This window comes from Centroberyx gerrardi, chromosome 16 (genome assembly GCF_048128805.1).
Source record: "Centroberyx gerrardi isolate f3 chromosome 16, fCenGer3.hap1.cur.20231027, whole genome shotgun sequence".
Lineage (NCBI taxonomy): Eukaryota > Metazoa > Chordata > Actinopteri > Beryciformes > Berycidae > Centroberyx > Centroberyx gerrardi.
The window spans coordinates 21080866-21100375 of NC_136012.1; the positions used below are offsets into that span (position 1 = coordinate 21080866).

The 19510-nt window shown below is 37.4% G+C and overlaps 2 protein-coding genes across 3 annotated transcripts; both read right to left on the bottom strand.

Moving 5' to 3' along the window:
* Window positions 1-8197: 8197 nt before the first annotated feature.
* LOC139912505 (signal-regulatory protein beta-2-like) lies at window positions 8198-11591 on the bottom strand. Its single transcript, XM_078289235.1, has 6 exons — window positions 11517-11591; window positions 11050-11379; window positions 10378-10734; window positions 10039-10152; window positions 9793-9851; window positions 8198-8711 (listed from the first exon to the last, which is right to left on the bottom strand). The coding sequence occupies exons 1-6, from the start codon at window positions 11557-11559 to the stop codon at window positions 8577-8579; spliced, it is 1038 nt and encodes a 345-aa protein (XP_078145361.1). The 5' UTR covers window positions 11560-11591; the 3' UTR covers window positions 8198-8576.
* Window positions 11592-13225: 1634 nt separating this feature from the next.
* Window positions 13226-14448, bottom strand: LOC139912550 (ribonuclease-like). 2 transcript variants are annotated; one of them, XM_071900385.2, is made up of 3 exons: window positions 14433-14448; window positions 14281-14338; window positions 13226-13693 (listed from the first exon to the last, which is right to left on the bottom strand). In XM_071900385.2, exon 3 carries the CDS (start codon window positions 13685-13687, stop codon window positions 13247-13249), a length of 441 nt encoding a protein of 146 aa, XP_071756486.2. In that variant the 5' UTR covers window positions 13688-13693; window positions 14281-14338; window positions 14433-14448; the 3' UTR covers window positions 13226-13246. The 2 variants fall into 2 exon arrangements, with proteins under 2 accessions (XP_071756486.2, XP_071756487.2); XM_071900386.2 differs by lacking the exon at window positions 14281-14338 and having other exon boundaries at window positions 14433-14439.
* Window positions 14449-19510: the final 5062 nt, after the last annotated feature.

Sequence of the window (19510 nt, forward strand, 5' to 3'; positions counted from 1 at the left end):
AATGCGAGGAGTCTCATTAACGCCGTCATAATCAAAGGTAAAAGTTGCTCCTAAGACTTCAGGCAAGTTTCCAGCAACAAGTCTGATCCAAAATAAGGTTCCAGAGTGCAAAAAATTATCTCGGATACATGTTAGAGTCACAGTTTCCCCAACATGAGCAGTCTTTGTCACAAAGATCTGATCATCTGTGCAGTCTGAAAAACAAATAAAATATATCGAGCAGTAATTAATAACACATTTAGATTAATATACATCCCCATCAGTTATTGTGATAAGATGACAGTACTTGAAATAAATCAGGAGTGAAGCTGACCTTTCTACACATACTTACATCCAATTCTGAGCACAAACAGCATGCAAAATATGAACCGCATTTTCTGGTTAATCCACTTGAAACAGCTGCTAATTTAAACCACACTGGAAGATGATTCACCTTAATGTGATTATATCAAATGGGAGGGAACAAATTTCAAGACGAATCTGATTGGCCTGTCATCATGTTGGCCTTCAACTGTAATACCACAGTGGAAATAATTTCAACCAGATCTCTCCAACCTGCACACATGAAACAACACCAGCAGTAGGGTTTTATTTTGTCATTTTGTATTGTGAAAAAAAAAATTCCATATTTGACACTTACAGTAAACACAGCAGGAAATACATCATCAACAACAAATAAGTGTTTTGTTTCAGGGTGTAAATATAGCAATGTTCTCATACTGTGGGCCCAACGTCATTCTAGCCTTGAAAATAATTAATCTGTCAAGATATTTAGATGCCGTTTTCTGCTGATTGGTAACTGCTATGGTCTTTCACTGTATCAGAAAATGTAACTCAAATCCTTGACGGCACAAAACAATATCACCACATATAAATGTCATGTCATCCTGCGAGGTGTCATTATTGGTGACAATATGACACAACAGAGAACTTTTTCTATGTTGTGACACCTCGCAGGTTAGCGTGGCATTTTCACTAAATGCAGTAATATACACGGGGTTTTGGGCAGTTAAGATATTTCTAATAAAGTGCAAACCTAAAGGAAAGAGCATCCTAACAAGGTAAGAATTATAAGATCCATGCTGTATGTCAAAAATGACGGTATTGCCCTTTAATTTTGACTAAATGTGAAATAGTGAAGTCTTATGGTGATCCTGTAGCTCAGTGAGTACAGGGGTTTCATTCCCATTGCGTCACCCATGCTAAAATATATGCATTCAAAATACTTTGAAGTGGTTTGGATTAAAGCATCGACAAAATGGCTTATGTTTTCCACAGTAGCCAGTCATAGCATGCAGTTTCTATTTCCTACCTTGTATCGGCACTGTCTTTATTTTCTGGCCCTCAGAGTTTGATGTCTGTGTATTCTGATTTTAATAGTAGAGCACAGTGCTACAAATCGTCTACTCTCTCTTTACGCTACTGCCATCTTCTGGTGGAAACCAGATGACTCAAGAAACAGAGGATGAAGGCAACAGGTTAATTCAAAACGAACCTTGTTTGTTCACTAGTTCAGCTTTCATTTTAGAGGAAGCCTTGATCCCAGCGGCCTATAAAGCTATCTGTAACTTATGAAATACATAATCAAACAACCATGTGCGTCCCACTCAAACAAGGGGCATTTTGAATGATCCTTCTCTCACCCATTTAAAAAAAAATCTAGGTTGTTTCTTGCAAAATCAAATTAACAACTCTGACCTGTGAGTATACAAAAAGAAATGCTGTATGAGATAAGGATCATTTGGCAACAATTTGAAACTTGTTACATTTACTCCATTGTCTCCCATTTTTCTAAGAGTAGTACAGCCTTATTTTTGCAGATATCGTGATAGTAGATTTAAAAACAGTACCTACCCTGGTGCTATCTGCATGCTGAACTCTTAAGCCTATCGCACATGTGCACTCTACAGCCCTGCTCTATGGTGCGTGTAAATATATAGTATATATATTTATGTATGTGTACATGCATATACAGTGTGTGTTTATAGATATATTCTTAAACCTACTGTATCCTTTCATCTTGTACTTTGTATTAAAGACTGTTGCACTTTCTACAGGCACTTTATAGCTCTGTTACATCCTACCTCACTCATTTTATCTTGTTAACTTACTATTGTCTACTGAGTCCTGTTGTGTCCTTTTTTAAATCCTTTTTATCCTTTTGTATAAATGTAAACCATGTGTGTGTCAAGACCGTATTGTATGGTACTCCGAGCTGCACTGCACTAATTTCCAATCACCTCTGTTGAAATGGCAATAAAGTATTGAATTGAATGAGTTATTATATATAGTTATTAACAGTTACACAAACTATGTACCAGCAGGCCCACTAACTGACAGGGAAATTGAGATTATATTTATTAAAAGATGCACCACTCAATGCAGTAATCAATGCACACATGTTCTGCACTCTCCAGTTTCAATAATCCAAGACCATAAGCAAGTTAAATAGAATTGGCATGTTTTACTTTCTTTGATGTATGTTTTAAGATAATGGGGCATGATAGCCGCAGGCATCTCTCTAAGAAATGCTGGGTTGTATGAATGAACCAACTACTGAGTCTGTAGATTTTCAGTGCGTCATAACTATGATCCAGATAGAGCCAACGCATGTAGATACTAAACTACCACCGTGATTCAAAAAATGACAACCTAGTAGTTTGTGTTCACATCATCAGCTTCTATTGTCTGTGGTTAAGTTTATCACTTGTTTGGACATTATTTGGCAACTATCAATTAAGATGATTAGTATTTGTAAAAATGGTTACTTTTTTATACTTTTTCAACTAACTGAAGTGTAAAATTCGAAGTCTTGTGCGTCATGTAGTGAAGTAGGTTGACATACAGTGCAGAGTGGAAATATCAGCCCAAGAACAGCTTCAGCACCAGGGACAGTTCCCCAAGCTCAAGACGGGTGAGGTGACAGAGGAGTTGGGATTTGCTCCACTTCCCCTAAATCTTTATTGAAGGCTGGTTTCGTTTCCTCTGTCAACTGTGTACATAGTCTCTCATTATGAGTCTTGCCTCTCCATGTTGCCACGTAATTTATATTTCCGTTTCAGGGGCATCTCATGAATGTGTTAAGGGTATTTTGGCCCAGCCTGGTTCCAGAGTCCTGAATCGCATCCCGCCCACTTTTCAGATTTTGTCGAGCGAGTGGTAACGAAATGGCCATTCAGTCTGAATATCAGGCTAATATCAGGCTTTGGCCCTGAGTCCCTATTCATTTATTACGTTGTACTATGAGTCTGTTGTTTGACCGCGCATTTAAATGTTGAAATAACATGATAATTTGATCGTAGCCTATTTGTGGTTTCAGCTTTGTTGTTCAGGTTATACAAACTTACTGCTACTAACTTACTGCTGCTAAATTGATATACCAAGTGAAATTTGCTGTGCTGTTTGATCTCAGTATTGCACCTCTATAAGGCATTTACATTTAATTGATTTGTATTGCTTTTGAAGCTGTAACTTGTTGGGTCATCACGCAACTCAACTGCGCTGGGTAGAAATAACTAAATAATTGACCAGGCACTGGATTACTGAATGACCCCGTTTGGCAAAGAGTTTATTTCTAACTCACTCCAAATTACTTCTAATTACTCCTAAAATGACTTCACACACAAACTGAAATAATTAGTATGCATGGACAAATAAAGTTATTACTATTATCATAGACAGTAATGTTATTACTACTATTACTACTACTAAACTACACTGTTGATAATTGACGGTTCTCTCAAAAAACAAAGAAGACAAACAAAAAGTGTCACACTTTTATTGACATGAAGGGCAACTGAATTACACAGCAGTGCTCTTCAATTTTGTTTTCCTTTGGATACATAGTGCACAGGATAGCCATTTTTGCAGGTGACCTTAATGTTCTTGTTTTTTTCATGACCAGTGTATGGGCAATCGGGATACTTGGCTTCCTTATTTTTCAGTGTACATACAACAATGTTAAAAAATCGCCACTTCTGATATTGCCGTCTCCATCCTTACAGATTGACTTGACTTGTTCTTCATTGGCACAGATGAAGGTATTGGTCATCTTACAGTCTTTATTTTTGTTGATATTCCTGGCCTTTATCACTTCGGTACACTCACTGGCGTTCATCTCCTTGTAGATATGCTGGTTTTTGAAGTTTTCATATCCATCATGTGTGTCTGCAGGCTGAGAGAGCACAGTGGCACAGAGGAGCACCAGCGGCAAACGGCAAATTGGATCCTCATGATTCCCTGGTGAAGAAAGTCAAGAAAGGAATTATTATCAAACACTTTAAGGGCTATGAGGTCAATTTTGCCAACAACTGACAAGCAAGTATTTATTAATTTATTCTTTTGTTCTTTAAAGCACTCTTTGTGATCCACATAGATTTTTCCTCATTAGCCAATGGCCTTCCAGAGAGCAATATTGCCCATCTCCGTTCCATGTTGCCTGTGTATCATCTCCTTGAGACTTAAAATGACAACTGTGAAGCTTAAGCCAAGACATACTGTATATGATGTGTGAAGACTTGTTGATAATGGGTAACGGCAACTTACCCTTGTTGATGTAAAGGTTGAATGTTGAAGGTAATCACTTCTTGTTTCCTTCCTGTAGTCCTCTCACCTAAGAATACAGTTTCAACAATGGCAATTCTTCAATTGTTTAAAAGTCAGCTGAAGGCACAGGAACGGTTACCACTGTTGAGTAGTGAACAATCTTTATTGTTGTTTATCACAAGTGAACATACACTCTTATACAGGTTTGGGAAGGCTAGTCCACTCCCTCTGGTGCCCTGTGGCCTAACATGATTGGCTTGTCTATAGTCAGGAGATCAAAATAGATGCAATTTGAATATACTGTTCCCTCCGTGTCCCCATATGGTGCATATGGTACTGAGGAAAAATAGGGTGTCCATATTTGGTTTATCTATGAGCTCATGTTTTCATATATGCGTTTTCATACATTTATATATGCGTTCATTATCCATTTCCCTCTCTCTGTCTTTCTCTGCCTTCCTCCTGAGGCGTAACCATTTAAATGTCATTTTTTAAAAACAAAAAGTGCACTAGCGCTTATAGGTGCTCGGATGGAGGGGTGGAGCAGGAGGTATGCATTATTGGAGTGAGTGAACCTACGCTGGCTTTAAAAACTCCACTGATTAACACCAAAGTGCTGTGGTAGCACAGTGTGGTTGTAACTAAGAGAAGCACTGCGCAGAATATTTAATTCATGCATTGACTTAGTTGGAAGATCACAGACTTCCTGGTAAGTGGCTGTACAGCGCATCGGCCTCCAGTTGGCCGATGCTTTGACTTTTGCTGTATTGGGGTGGGTTTCCCGAAAGGTGCTGTAGCACTGAGAATTTCTGAGAAGTTCTTCAAGATATTCATTCATTTCACGAGTGTTTCCTGAGACCCCTCATAACTGAGGTAGTTCCAATAACTTGTATTGATAGTTTAAGTTTGTTTTGAATTAAGTTTAACTATCTTCTGAAATATGTATCTCCCAACTTTGGGGACCCATTTTAATCTCCTTGTTAGATAGCTTTGGGCATGGACCATGGTGATTGGTCATTACAAAAACAGTCTCTGTGCATGTTCATGCCAAGAGGCCCCAGGGAGATTTAATCTGACCTCTTAGAATGATTTATGACTGTTGATCTCATGCAACCTTTAATAACATTACACTAAATATGCATTACTATGATAGTGCTCATAAGGTATCCAAATGTAAATTCTGTATTATTAAACTTCATTCAAATAAAATGTAATACTTAGTAACTGAGGAGATTACAGGATATTGTAACTCTTCCTTACTCTTTAAAAACAATAAAATACAGGGATTGTGGTTAGATATCGATTTGTACTGTAAATTAATGCACATCCAGGAAGGCAAAACTAAAACTGTTAGGTAAACTGTGTAGACTAAAATTAGCCTGTTGAGGCCTCTTGTACCTCTAGCCTAGCTGCACATCCTGTTGATGCCCACAGTCAGGTCTGCTCTGAGTAAACAGCCTTGGTGGTCTGTCAGACACAGAGAGATGGCCAGCCACACCCACGTGTCTAAGCTTAGCTGCTGCATGTGGCTTTACTTGTTGTTTCCAAGGCACCGGTGTGCAAATCACCCTTAACACAGTGCTGCGAAACTAGAAAGACATTCACAACTTTTATAGCAAGTATAAATTGTGTGATAATGTTTTTAATAGTACAATAGATTAGTAGTCAGTACTTGGATTAGTTTATGATTCTGTATGTAAACAGTACATGCGTTCAATAATGTTGCTTTGTTGAAATAATAAGAATGGGCTTTTCCATTATGTTGCTATATTGATTGAGTGAATCTTGAACATGCAGTCACTCAAAATTTATATGAAATATGAAATCATGTCAGAAAAACTCTCATTGCTATTAAAGAGAAAATCAACCTTGATAAATAATGTTATTCATGTGATATTAGACAGTTCAATGAATATTTGAACATAAACAACTGATACATTTTGTTTCATATGCACAATCAGGTAGGTGTAGGATTAAAAAATATCTTAAATTTTCCCATGATTAAGAGTACTTTTTAGCAGAACTCTGCATTTCAACAGTACAGTTGCCTTATCCCAGGGGCTGATCTCTCAACTTCAATGAGAGTAAAAAGCAATTAAATTCTAAGATTTCAAAATAAAATCAGATTTTTTCATAAATGTTATTTCCCAATTCAAACTGTTGATCATTTATGTTAAAATTTTCATAATGATCCTTCCTTGAAATTGCTGTCCACCCTGTCATAATGGGCTAAATGCACTGTTAAGAAACCACACTTTTCTGCACAACTAACGTACTGCTACGTATTCTTCAGTGGAGGGAAAACTGTGGTAAGCCCAGTGAGTACGTACACTTTGTATTTCATATGTTTCATCACATGTTGATAGATTGATGTGGTCAAGCTTAACATGTCTACCCTGCTGGCTAAAATATGAAAGAGATTATGAAACTTTTTTTTTTTCAGACTATGATTGTAAAATGTTCTGTTCAACAATCCAACACTGTGCTTGATAACAATTAATGTTAAAGATGATCAGTTGCTAACTTGAGCTAAAAATGTCCACCCTGTCATCGTTCATATGACGAACAAGTTATTCACCTCTATGCACAAATGGAGCGTTGTGTTAGTTCAGGCAGAACACTGAAGTTCTGCATGCTATCAGCAGCTGTCCAATCCAAACAGCTCATCAGCTGATCAGCTGACTCTCAATCACCAATCACATTCAAACAAGTCAATGATCTCTGACATCTCACACTGCTGATCATCCATGCCACTGCTGCTGTTGACCCAAGTCAATGCAAAAGCTCCCTCCATCTCCCCAACCTCCTCCTGCGATTATCTGTACACAGGATGTTGTGCAAGCTATTTCTGAATTATGTCTGGTTGTATGTTATGGTTTTCATATTATTAATGATATGTCTACTATGCCTTGGGGATTTATTGGACTCCCTGCAGAATCTCTCACATTCTGCTTGGATTCATTTGGGGAGCATCCTCAAGAGCAGAGCCTTTTCCACCAAATACAACTACTGTATAACCATTTGTTGCAATAAATGGTCCAAACTCCTTTGACTTAAGTGTCTCTGACTGAACTTACAGGTTAAGGTAATGGTTAAGGTTGGGTTCAGGGTTAGGCAACTAAAACAATCCTTATAATAATTCATGTTATCAACTGAACTCACACACACACACACACACACACACACACAGACACACACAATTGTGTTTGATGATGACTTGATGATGAAATTTACAGTTATACACTATAATTGTCACATCTGTAACAATAATAGATTTCTTTAAAATTAAACATGCATTTCAATGACTGAAGAGCTTATTTCTTTAGAATAATCAGATCAGTTTCCCTTTAAGCATCTGGTAATTTCTAAATCTATTATATTGTTTTACTACAGAATGCAGTCTTAAGGAGTCAGTGTTGAAATGGTTCAAGACATACAGCAGGTCTAAATGGTTTGAATGTGGTATAGTGTTTTGAAGTTTGCTCTATGTGCTTTGGTGCCAATCACAATACGTATCCCTAACCCTGTTATAATAAAATTAAATGAACGACAACTGCAATGACACATGAATTTCTGCACCATTTTTATTTACTCGTGTTCATTTTATTGATAGTAAAGGTTAACACTACCCCTATTTAGAAAATACTGCGCAAATGATGTATGTTTGATTAAAAAAGCACACATTTTATACCAAATCATGTGATAAAATGCGATACACTGGTTGCAAACTAAGCAAGTAATTTAGCTAGTACCATACAGGTGAGCAAATGTATGGACAAAACATGTAAATATGATATCAAAATGATGATGATTTATTATATAGTAGCTGGTCTCCACATAAAGCAAGCAGATCCTAGAACAGGCCATGGGGAATTTTTTATATCACCTTAAAGAAAATATGATATCATAACGTCACGTCGCAGTGGTGAAATGCAGGTGCCAGTGCTGCTGCAGTGTCACATCTCCCACCTGCAGTGCAACATTGAAGCATTAAATTAGCATCAATTAGCACATCCAGTGTGTTTGGCTTGTTAATCCCACCCAGAAGCCCTGACACCAGCACAGAAAGTCTCTTCCTCCGCTGTGTTTGCGTCCCTCGTTCGACCGTTGCCAGCTTTCCTCCTGGTAAAGAGTACTGCAGAATAAAGCAACATGTCCTCATCTGTCTGAGGAAATAAATTGCAAAATGTTATGAGATGTCAACATATACACATGCACACTGAAAAATTAATTGCTAAATTTTGGCAACACTTTACATTAAAGGATATGGCTGGTGTTTTTAAATACATTTCTTATCGTCAACAAATCCTATGAAAATAACAAAATCAACAATGCGTTTGCTCTACTCCCATTACTTTCCAACTTCCACGTACCCTTTTTAAGTCATTGGCTCCAATTGTAAGCTAATAACCTTTAAATACAGCTCACAAAGACAGTTTCAATTTTAAAAATCGTTAGCTGTTACCATGAAAAGTCAGGCTGTTGTAGTTATTACCAAATCAAATTCAAATGGGAACAAATTCTTCATTACGCCGGGGACTATTTTCGGTGCTACGGAACTACTTTCCTGAGATCGCAAACGTGTTTACAGCCGGCTTATTAAGTTGTTTGAGGAAAAAGTCGGCCGGCCCGGTGCATCGTGATGATGAAATATGTTGCCCAGAGCAACGGCATGGCTCTGTGACGTGTTTTTAATCGTTTTTTTAATACAGTGAAGTTCTATGGCTGCTGGGACATGGCTTCATTGGGCACCGGCTACATGGACGAGACTTGTTAGCAAAACAAATTCATTTGTTGACAGTAAGAAATGCATTAAAAAACACCAGCCTTATCCTTTAAGTGTTCATTAACTGATGTTGACTAATGCATTTACTAACATTAATAAAAAAAAAAAAAGAATAGCAACATTAACAAAGATTAGTTTATCTTAAATGCCCATGAACAACTGCATTAATTAATATTGTTCCATGTTCATTAATAATGTTAACTACTGCGCTTACTAACATAAAATAAGCATGAACAGTGACAAAGATGAGTTCATATTAAATGCACAATGCACAAACATGTATAACAATATTACTTAATGCAGTTTATTGTGCATTTAACATTAACTAATCTTTGTTAATGTTGTTATTCATGTTTAAAACATCTTAGTGAATGCAATTAGTTAATATCAATTAATGAAAACTTAATGTTAAGTGTTACCTAATTTTTTTATCAGGTCCATTTCATCTTTAAATCCCCTACCTGCTGACTTTGTTGATCACCACTGGCTGTTGCAGCATTTGTTTGCAGAAGAGTGGAAGCTGGATTATAATATGAAAAATCAAAATCCATCAATAACAATGAACAAAAAAGGAACGACAGAAAATGTAATTTCATAGTTATGCTGACTGATAGGTTGATTGAAAGGCACAGCACTAATGTTAATACAGTGAAGTTAGCTTCAAACAAATACTGTTTGATACAGGTATGAGTAAATTCTATAAATACCTTTGCAGCAATTGCATGTTTTTTTCTTGATGGTGTAAATGAGGAAGGCTATAACAATCACACATACAGCCAATGCAGCGCACAACAATAATAGAATTGCATGCTGGGTCTTCTCTGAATCCCCGAATGACCACATGCTGGCTGCTGAAACATTATGAAAAGGAGCAAATAATTAAAGTTAAAATTAGTAGAATTCAACTTTAATTTTACCCTTTGATAAAATAAGTTACATGAGAAATAAATTATTGGTTATAGTTTATCTTTATGGATTTTATTTGACTCCTGATAGAACATTCAAACATACAAATTTCCATATTGAGATGAGCATGATGTAGTTACCTTCAATCTGCAGTTTAGCTCCATTTCCAAACAGGATCTCTCCACATGCAGCCACGGCACAGTAGTAAGTCCCAGCATCAGAGGAGCTGACGTTCTTGCAGAAGCTGTAGACACAGCTGTGTGGAGCAGAGGGAGTCTCAGGACTCTTCTCACATTCATCATGACTGTTTCTATGGGTGTAGATGATGTTTGGATGAGATTCGTCTGATCCGGCTCTGAACCAGAACACACTGTGTTCTCCTGGACAGATCCTGGTCTGTGGATCAGAGAGGACTGAACACTGGAGAGTCACAGAGTCTCCTGGATGGACCGACTTAGATGGAAAGACTTGAACAGCAGTGATATTAGGTTCTTGTCCTAGGAAATGTAAAAAAAACAAAAAACAATAAATAAACATGTCTTTTACTCTCCATGAAATTGCAAGTGCATTGCAAGAAGGATGTGTATGTATTTATTCAAATTCAATTAAATCTCATCTCTATTTAGATTTTATATACATAAACAAAAGACAAACATCTGCTTCATGTTTTGAACAAAGCTGATAGTTTCTTGACTTTTATATGAAGTATGTAAATATGAACCAATATTATGCATAAGTATGGAAAAATCTATATGCAAGCTGTTCAAAACTTTTTACTGAACCTGAAGCTCTTTCCCCTCTTGCTGATTTACCTTTGATTCTCAGAAATGTTGCATTCAAAAACCTCATGCTTCGTTGTTCCACTCTTATACAGTAGTAAAATGCAGTATCAATCGTTTTTGTTTTTGTAATATGCAAAACAAATTGTCCAGGCTCTTGTTTTGCTGTAATGCGAGGAGTCTCATTAACGGCGTCATAATCAAAGGTAAAAGTTGCTCCTAAGACTTCAGGCAAGTTTCCAGCAACAAGTCTGATCCAAAATAAGGTTCCAGAGTGCAAAAAATTATCTCGGATACATGTTAGAGTCACAGTTTCCCCAACATGAGCAGTCTTTGTCACAAAGATCTGATCATCTGTGCAGTCTGAAAAACAAATAAAATATATCGAGCAGTAATTAATAACACATTTAGATTAATATACATCCCCATCAGTTATTGTGATAAGATGACAATACTTGAAATAAATCAGGAGTGAAGCTGACCTTTCTACACATACTTACATCCAATTCTGAGCACAAACAGCATGCAAAATATGAACAGCATTTTCTGGTTAATCCACTTGAAACAGCTGCTAATTTAAACCACACTGGAAGATGATTCACCTTAATGTGATTATATCAAATGGGAGGGAACAAATTTCAAGATGAATCTGATTGGCTTGTCGTCATGTTGGCCTTCAACTGTAATACCACAGTGGAAATAATTTCAACCAGATCTCTCCAACCTGCACACATGAAACAACACCAGCAGTAGGGTTTTATATAAAAAAAAATCCATAAGTGACACCTACAGTGAACACTTTCTGTGAGAAAAGGAAATACATCATCAGCAACAAATAAGTGTTTTGTTTCAGGATGTAAATATAGCAATGTTCTCATACTGTGGGCCCAACGTCATTCTAGCCTTGAAAGAATTAGATGAATTTAGAATTTAGATGCCGTTTTCTGCTGATTTGTAACTGCTATGGTCTTTCAGAGTATCTGAAAATATAACCCAAACCCTTGAAGGTACACAAAAATATCACCACTTATAAATGTCATGTCATCCTGCGAGATGTCATTATTTATTTAAAGAAAAGAATACTTTTTCTGTGTTCTACCTCACAGGTTAGTGTGGCATTTTCACTAAATGCAGTAATATACACGGGGTTTTGGGCAGTTAAGATATTTCTAATAAAGTGCAAACCTAAAGGAAAGAGCATCCTAACAAGGTAAGAATTATAAGATCCATGCTGTATGTCAAAAATGACGGTATTGCCCTTTAATGTTGACTAAATGTGAAATAGTGAAGTCATACGGTGATCCTGTAGCTCAGGGGGTACAGGGGTTTGATTCCCATTGGGTCACACATGCTAAAGTATATGCATTCAAAATACTTTAAGGTACTTTGGATTAAATCATTGACCAAATAGTTTATGCTGTCCTTCAGTCAACATGTTAGTTTTTCTTCAGTCATAGCATGCAGTTTCTATTTCCTACCTTGAATCGGCACTGTCTGTATTTTCTAACCCTCTAAATTTGATGTCTGTGTATTCTGATTTCTACAAATCGTCTTCTCTCTCTTTACGCTACTGCCATCTTCTGGTGGAAACCAGAGGAGTCAACAGAGGATGAAGGTTTATTCAAGATGAACATTGTTTGTTGACTAGTTCAGCTGTTGATCTAGAGGAGGCCTTGACCCCGATGGCCTGTAAACATTTCTGTAACTCAGGATCTAATCAAACATCCATATTCAAAGAAGGGGAATTTTGGTTGGTCTTTTTCTCATCCATTTTAATGATTGCAGATTATTACTTGGAGTAAAATTAAATCAAAGGGATTAATACAATTTGGCAAAAAATTAAATTCATTTTTGAGTGGAGAAGAATAAGGATGTTTTGGTGATAATCTAAAACTTTTTCCATTCACTTGTCTCCCTTTTCTCTAAAATTAGTGCACTTATTACTTATTTTTGTATATGTTTGTAATATCTATTATTGATAACCCAAACCACCAGATCCATTAACTAACGAGAAAAATTGTGAACTTGGGAGAAGGGCAGTGTGTACTGACCGATAATGTTATAACTGTTAATATTAATAACAATAATATGGATATTATTTCTACTGTTATTTACAGCTACATTGTCAATTATTATACATGATTGTCTCACAAAATAAAGAAACAAATGTAGACAACAGTCAAACTTTTATTTATTCATCAGGCAACTGAATTACACAGGTGCAATTTAATCAGTTCTCAAAGTGTACAATGTCTCTCTCAAAGTGCACAGGATAGCCTGAGTCGCATTCGATTGCAATTCTCCTGGTGCGAGGTTGACCCCTGTACTGACAGTGGGGACGTCTGGCTTCCTGGTTTCTCAGTGTACAGACAATGATGGCAAAGGGTTGGAGGCTTTTGGTCAGGCGGCCGTACGGCTCTCCTGCACGCCCGCAGATTGTGTTGATTGTGTTGGTGGTGGCGAGGATGAAGGTATTGGTCTCTTTACACTCGTTGCTGTCGGTCTTGGTGATGCCCCTGCTGTGTATCACTGCGTCACACCTATCGGCACTCATCCGCCCGTTCACATGCTGATTTATGAACTTCCTATAACGGGGAATTGCATGTTCGGGCTGAGAGAGCACAGTGGCACAGAGCAGCGCCAGCAGCAAACAGACAAACTGGATCCTCATGATTCCCTGGTGAACAAAGTGCAGAGGGAAATTATTCTCAAACACTCTAAGCATTATGATAGACAGGCAGCAACTGAAGGCAGTGTAGGTTTACCAACAATATATGACCAGTAAAATATTTTTTTATGTACATGTTTGTTCCTGAAAGCTCACATTGACTTTAACCATTTGCCCATGCCCATCCTTCCAGAATGCAATATTTCCCATCTCAAAAACAGATTTTTTGGGTCTTGAATTTTTGTGGGCTGTAACTGGCTATAGTCCATAGTGTAATCAGCTTGCTGCATTACATGGTATTTTTTGCAATTAAAACTGGCCAATGAATAAATAAATGTGAATTTTGGTGCATCAATCAGCCAATATTATTAAAAGATGTTGGCTAAAATGAAATCCGCTGCTGAACTGACACAGGAATATGGTGAAATGCAAAAAGACTGACTAGCTAAGAATAAGATATTAAGAGTCTAATGTTCATGTGTTGCAGACTTGCAGTGAAATCTGTGATGCCAAAATACAATACAGCCAAGACATGAAGTCCCTACTGTACTTGCTGACACTGGGAAATAAAAGAGAAAGTAATAACAGCAACGTACTTTTTTTAATGTAAAGTTTAATGATTATCACTAATTGTTTCTTCTCTCGATCTCTCAGCTAAAACAGAATATGGGCTAATCAATGTCTAATCTGCTTTAGTAAAGTCAACAAATTTGATAAACCATGACATGATAATAAAATGTATATTTACCTGTATCGTGTACACTGATCAGTGAGAGTGAAGTGTCTGTAAACTCCTGTTGAATCATTTATAGACTTTATTTTGACCTTTGATCTGTTGATCCATTTACACTGTGGATCTGTTAGCTGTGTTGCGCAGTTGGGCGAATGGAGAATTACTTTCTGTTTTGACACAATTCTGTGTCAAGCTATCCCAGAACAAATAAAAAAAGCCTAACTCTCATCTGCACACTTCAAAATAGTTTTTACACAAAAATACATCAAAATGTTTAAATTACAAATACTTACCCATCAAATGTAACAAATAATTAACAAAATACTGGTGTCATCAAATGCATTTAACTAAAATATATGTAACAGTTATAAGTAAACTGTTGGTGCTACTAGCAGCCTTTGTTAAATTGATAGGTTGGGGTCCTGGTCCTGGTATTAATAACCCAAACCACCAGATCCACTAACTGACAAGAACATTTGTCAACTTGGGAGGTGGGCAGTGTGTACTGACCGATAATGTTATAACGGTTATTATTGATAACAATAATATGGATATTATTTCTACTGTTATTTACAGCTACATTGTCAATTATTATACACGATTGTCTCACAAAATAAAGAAACAAATGTAGACAACAGTAAGTTGTCAAACTGATTTTATTCATCAGGCAGCTGAATTACACAGGTGCAATTTAATCAGTTCTCAAAGTGTACAATGTCTGTCTCAAAGTGCACAGGATAGCCATGGTCACATACGATTCCAATTGTCCTGGTGCGAGCTTGACCCCTGTACAGACAGTTGGGGTACCTGGCTCCCTGGTTTGTCAGTGCACAGACAACGATGGGAAAGGGTTTGAAGCTTTTGGTCAGGCGGCCGTACGGCTCTCCTGCACGCCTACAGATTGCGTTGATTGTCTTGATGTTGGCGAGGATGAAGGTATTGGTCTGCTTACACTTGTTGCTGCCGGTCTTGATCTGCCTGCTGCGTATCACTGCGTCACAACTAGTGACACTCATATACCCATTGACATGCTGATTTATGAATTTCAAGTAACGGGGATTTGCATGTGCAGGCTGAGAGAGCAGAGCGGCACAGAGCAGCGCCAGCAGCAAACAGACAAACTGGATCCTCATGATTCCCTGGTGAAGAAAGTGCAGAGGGAAATTATTCACAAACACTCTCAGCATTATGATAGACAGGCAGCAACTGAAGGCAGTGTAGGTTGATAGCTTTACCAACAATATATTATGTATGTTTGTTCCTGAAAGCTCACATTGACTTTAACCATTTGCACATGCCCATGCTTCCAGAAAACAATATTTCCCATGTCAAACTGCGTAGATTTCAGGGGGTTTTGTGGGCTGTAACTGGCTATAGTCCATAGTGTAATCAGCTTGCTGTTTTACATATTTGTTGCAATTAAAATTGCCCAATGAATTAATACATTTATTTGAATTTTGGTGCTTATAAGGATCCAACCGATTTATCAATCAGCCAATTACCAAAAGATGTTGTGCTCCACACTGTTGTTGGCTAAAATGAAATCCGCTGTTGAATTCTCACAGGGATATAGCCAAATACAAAAACACTGACTAGCTAAGAATAAGATATTAAGAGTCTAATGTTTAGGTGTCGCAGACTTGCAGTGAAATCTGTGATGCCAAAATACAATACAGATTGATTTTAAGATTTTACTGATCCCTTTTAAAGCACGTTTGGGTCTGGCTCCAAGCTACATAACAGATATGTTGACCTTAGATCCTCAGGCGGGACCTTCTGGCTGTTCCAAAGTCTAGACTTAAAACTAAAGGTGACCGCGCTTTTTCCATCAGGGCCCCTCTGCTCTGGAACGACCTGCCTGAGGAGATAAGGCTAGCAGAATCAGTGACTTCTTTTAAGTCACTTCTTAAAACCCATTTTTATAGACTTGCTTTTATGTGATGTCTTTTTATCTTTTTATCTTTTATCGGCTTTTTATTGTCTCTATCGGCTTTGTATGATTTTTTTATCGTCTTTCTATTGTCTTTTTACATCTTTTATAATAATAATAATAATAATAATAATAATGATAACTTAGATTTATATAGCGCCTTTCAAGAGACCCAAGGACGCTTTACACAGTGAGGCAGACAAAACAAATAAAACAAGAACAGAAAATAATAATAGCAATAATTGCCGGGGATGAGAGAGTTAACTAGAGGCCACAGGCCTTGGTTAACAGGTGGGTTTTCAGGATTATCTTTTATCTTAACTCTATCTTAATTTTATCTTACTTTTATTCTATTTTACTGTTTATTTTGGTTTTCATCCTACGATTATACCACTTTTTACTTGAATGTTTGCTCTTTTCCACCTCTGTTTATCCCTGTTTATTATTCTTTTATTGCCTTTTAAATTTATAATTTGAGTATTCTGCTTTTATTTTGTCTGTCAAAGCACTTTGTAAACTCTGTCTTTAAAGGTGCAATATAAATAAAGTTATTATTATTATTATTATTACAGCCAAGACATAAAGTCCCTGCGTGAATACTGTACTTGCTGACACTGGGAAATACAAGAGAAAGTAATAACAGCAACGTACCTTTTTTAAAGTAAAGTGTAATCGGTTATCGCGTCTTGTTTCTTCTCTCGATCTCTCAGCTAAAACAGAATACGGGCTAATCAATGTCCAATCTGCTTTAGTAAAGTCAACAAATTTGACAAACCATAAGATGATAATAAGAAGTATATTTACCTGTATCGTGTACACTGATCAGTGAGAGTGAAATGTCTGTAAACTCCTGTTGAATAATTTATAGACTTTATTTTGACCTTTGATTCCTTGACCCATGTACACTGTGGGTGGGGAATTCATAATGCAATCTGTGTTGTGCAGTTGGGCAAATGGAGAATTACTTTCTGTTTTGACACTTTCAGTTTTGATTCTGTGTGCAAACAAGACAACAGAACAAATAAACAAAAAGGTTAGCTTCTCTGCACACTTCAGTATAGTCTTCAGAGGGGAGTACAGAGATGGACAAATATACATCAAAAAGTCAATTTCAACATTTCAACTTTGACATTTTGATTTGCTTCTAAAACAGTGTTTTAAATGGTAAATTTGGAGAATTTAAGAATACTATTTACAGTTAAAACATCATGGCTCACTTTTTGTGAATACTTCAGCAATTCGTAACAAGTGAGAATACATTATATGTCCAGTGATTAGCTTATCATAGGCAAACATCACTGGTTTCACCATCACCTTTAGCAAATGAACTATATGGCTGCTTGTCTGTGTAGAATGTGTTCAAACACGTCATGAAGGACACAAGAACGCATATTGAGAAAGACCCAGAGACTTGTATTGACAATGTATCGATCACTGTGCTATAGCCAAAATAAAGAGTAGGAAATCTGAATTTAATTTTAAATGCTGTAATTTTTAAGATTTTGAAATACAAAAATACTGCTTCTGATACCAAAGTATAGCAAAGTATCTTGAACGTATTTTGAGGATCTAGAACATCTAAAATAAGGCCACATTAACTTTCCTAGATGTTACAATCATCACTCTACAATAAGTAATAATAAAGAAACTGGTCTCATAATTCTCTTTACGCTGTATACTCTGTGTCCAGTTTCTCTCAGGTGCTGGTTAGAGCAGGAATCATTATCCATTATCCATCCATTAATCATTAACTATGCAAGATCAAAAGAGCGCAGGGGTGTGGGACTGCATTAAAGGGGGGAATAGGACGGACCTTCTCCCCACACTCTGAAACTGGAAGCGGTGAGCAAACATGTACACAGTCACCATAACCGCGTTAGCATATCTTATCACGCAATACTCACTAACCCTAACCCTTATCCTACGGCACAAAATTCAGGAAAATTCAGGTCAGGCAGTCAGTCAGTCATCTGTCGCTTCGTGAGATGATGCGCTTCGTGAGATAGATAGATAGATACTTTATTGATCCCGAAGGAAATTCTGGACCTCTAGAGGGCGTCTTTAACTGCAAGATGCAGCGTTTCCCACAGAAGCACAAAATCAAAAGTTGGTCAGTGTATAGAAATTGATCTAAATCTGTGATGAGCCATGTCTGTCATTTAGAGATGCACAGTCAGCAGACAGACCAGCAACATTGTACTCAACGCAGCAGAGTCCCGGTGTGAAAACAAAAGTGAAACTTAACATTGCACAATTTGCTCCAAACCCGCCTGTGTTAGTAACGGGATTTGTAAACAGTAATACGTCTTCTGCTTTAACGGTAGGTAACGTTATTACCTTGTGGTATTTAAGTAACGTTAATGGAATTAAGTAATTTAACCGTGTCACAGTGCTTCAGTGCATAGGGTTGAACACACGCCGGGGGTCTGTACAGGATCTGTGCTTGTTCTGTCATGCTTCACATCTGCTTTTGTTGTTGTTTTTCTTCTTGATCTGAATTAATGTATGTCAGCTGATGTATTTAGAAAACATTTGTAGTGCAATGAATGATTTGCAATATGCCAGAGAAGTCTACAAGGTAGCAGACTTGCTGGAAGTCGGCATGAGAGCCCTCGCTGACTTGATGAATTTTGGCAGTGGACAGCCCTAAACCTTCCTAGACTTAATGGGAGCGCACTTTAAAGTCTGCAAGTCTGGACATTTGGATTCAGCAAGTGTCTTGGTCAAGGACACTTCAGCAGGGTGGATGTTTGCTGTTACAGAGACTCAAACCCAGGCATTCTGATCGAAGGGCGGGTCCCTAATCACTACACTACTACTACTTGGACAACAACTAGTTAGCTTGGACAGATGGATCAAAGCACTCACACAGTGCCAGTGGAGCAATGTTAGCTACTTACTTATTCATCATTGAAGAATAAGACATTACAGAGATTTGACGAAATACACAGAAGCCGACCTGTGTTGTGTGGTGAAACACAGCACAGCACACCCCCCCCCCCCCTCATTACCCCACTAATCACTTAATGGTAACACCAGCTTTTGGAATCCTGCTAACATTAGCTCACTCGTTTGTCGACTCATGCTAGCTAACTTTTCTATACTAACAAAACAAGTGACTTAGTTGCAGTGCTTGCTGCCTGTTGTCTTCATCTTCTGTCAC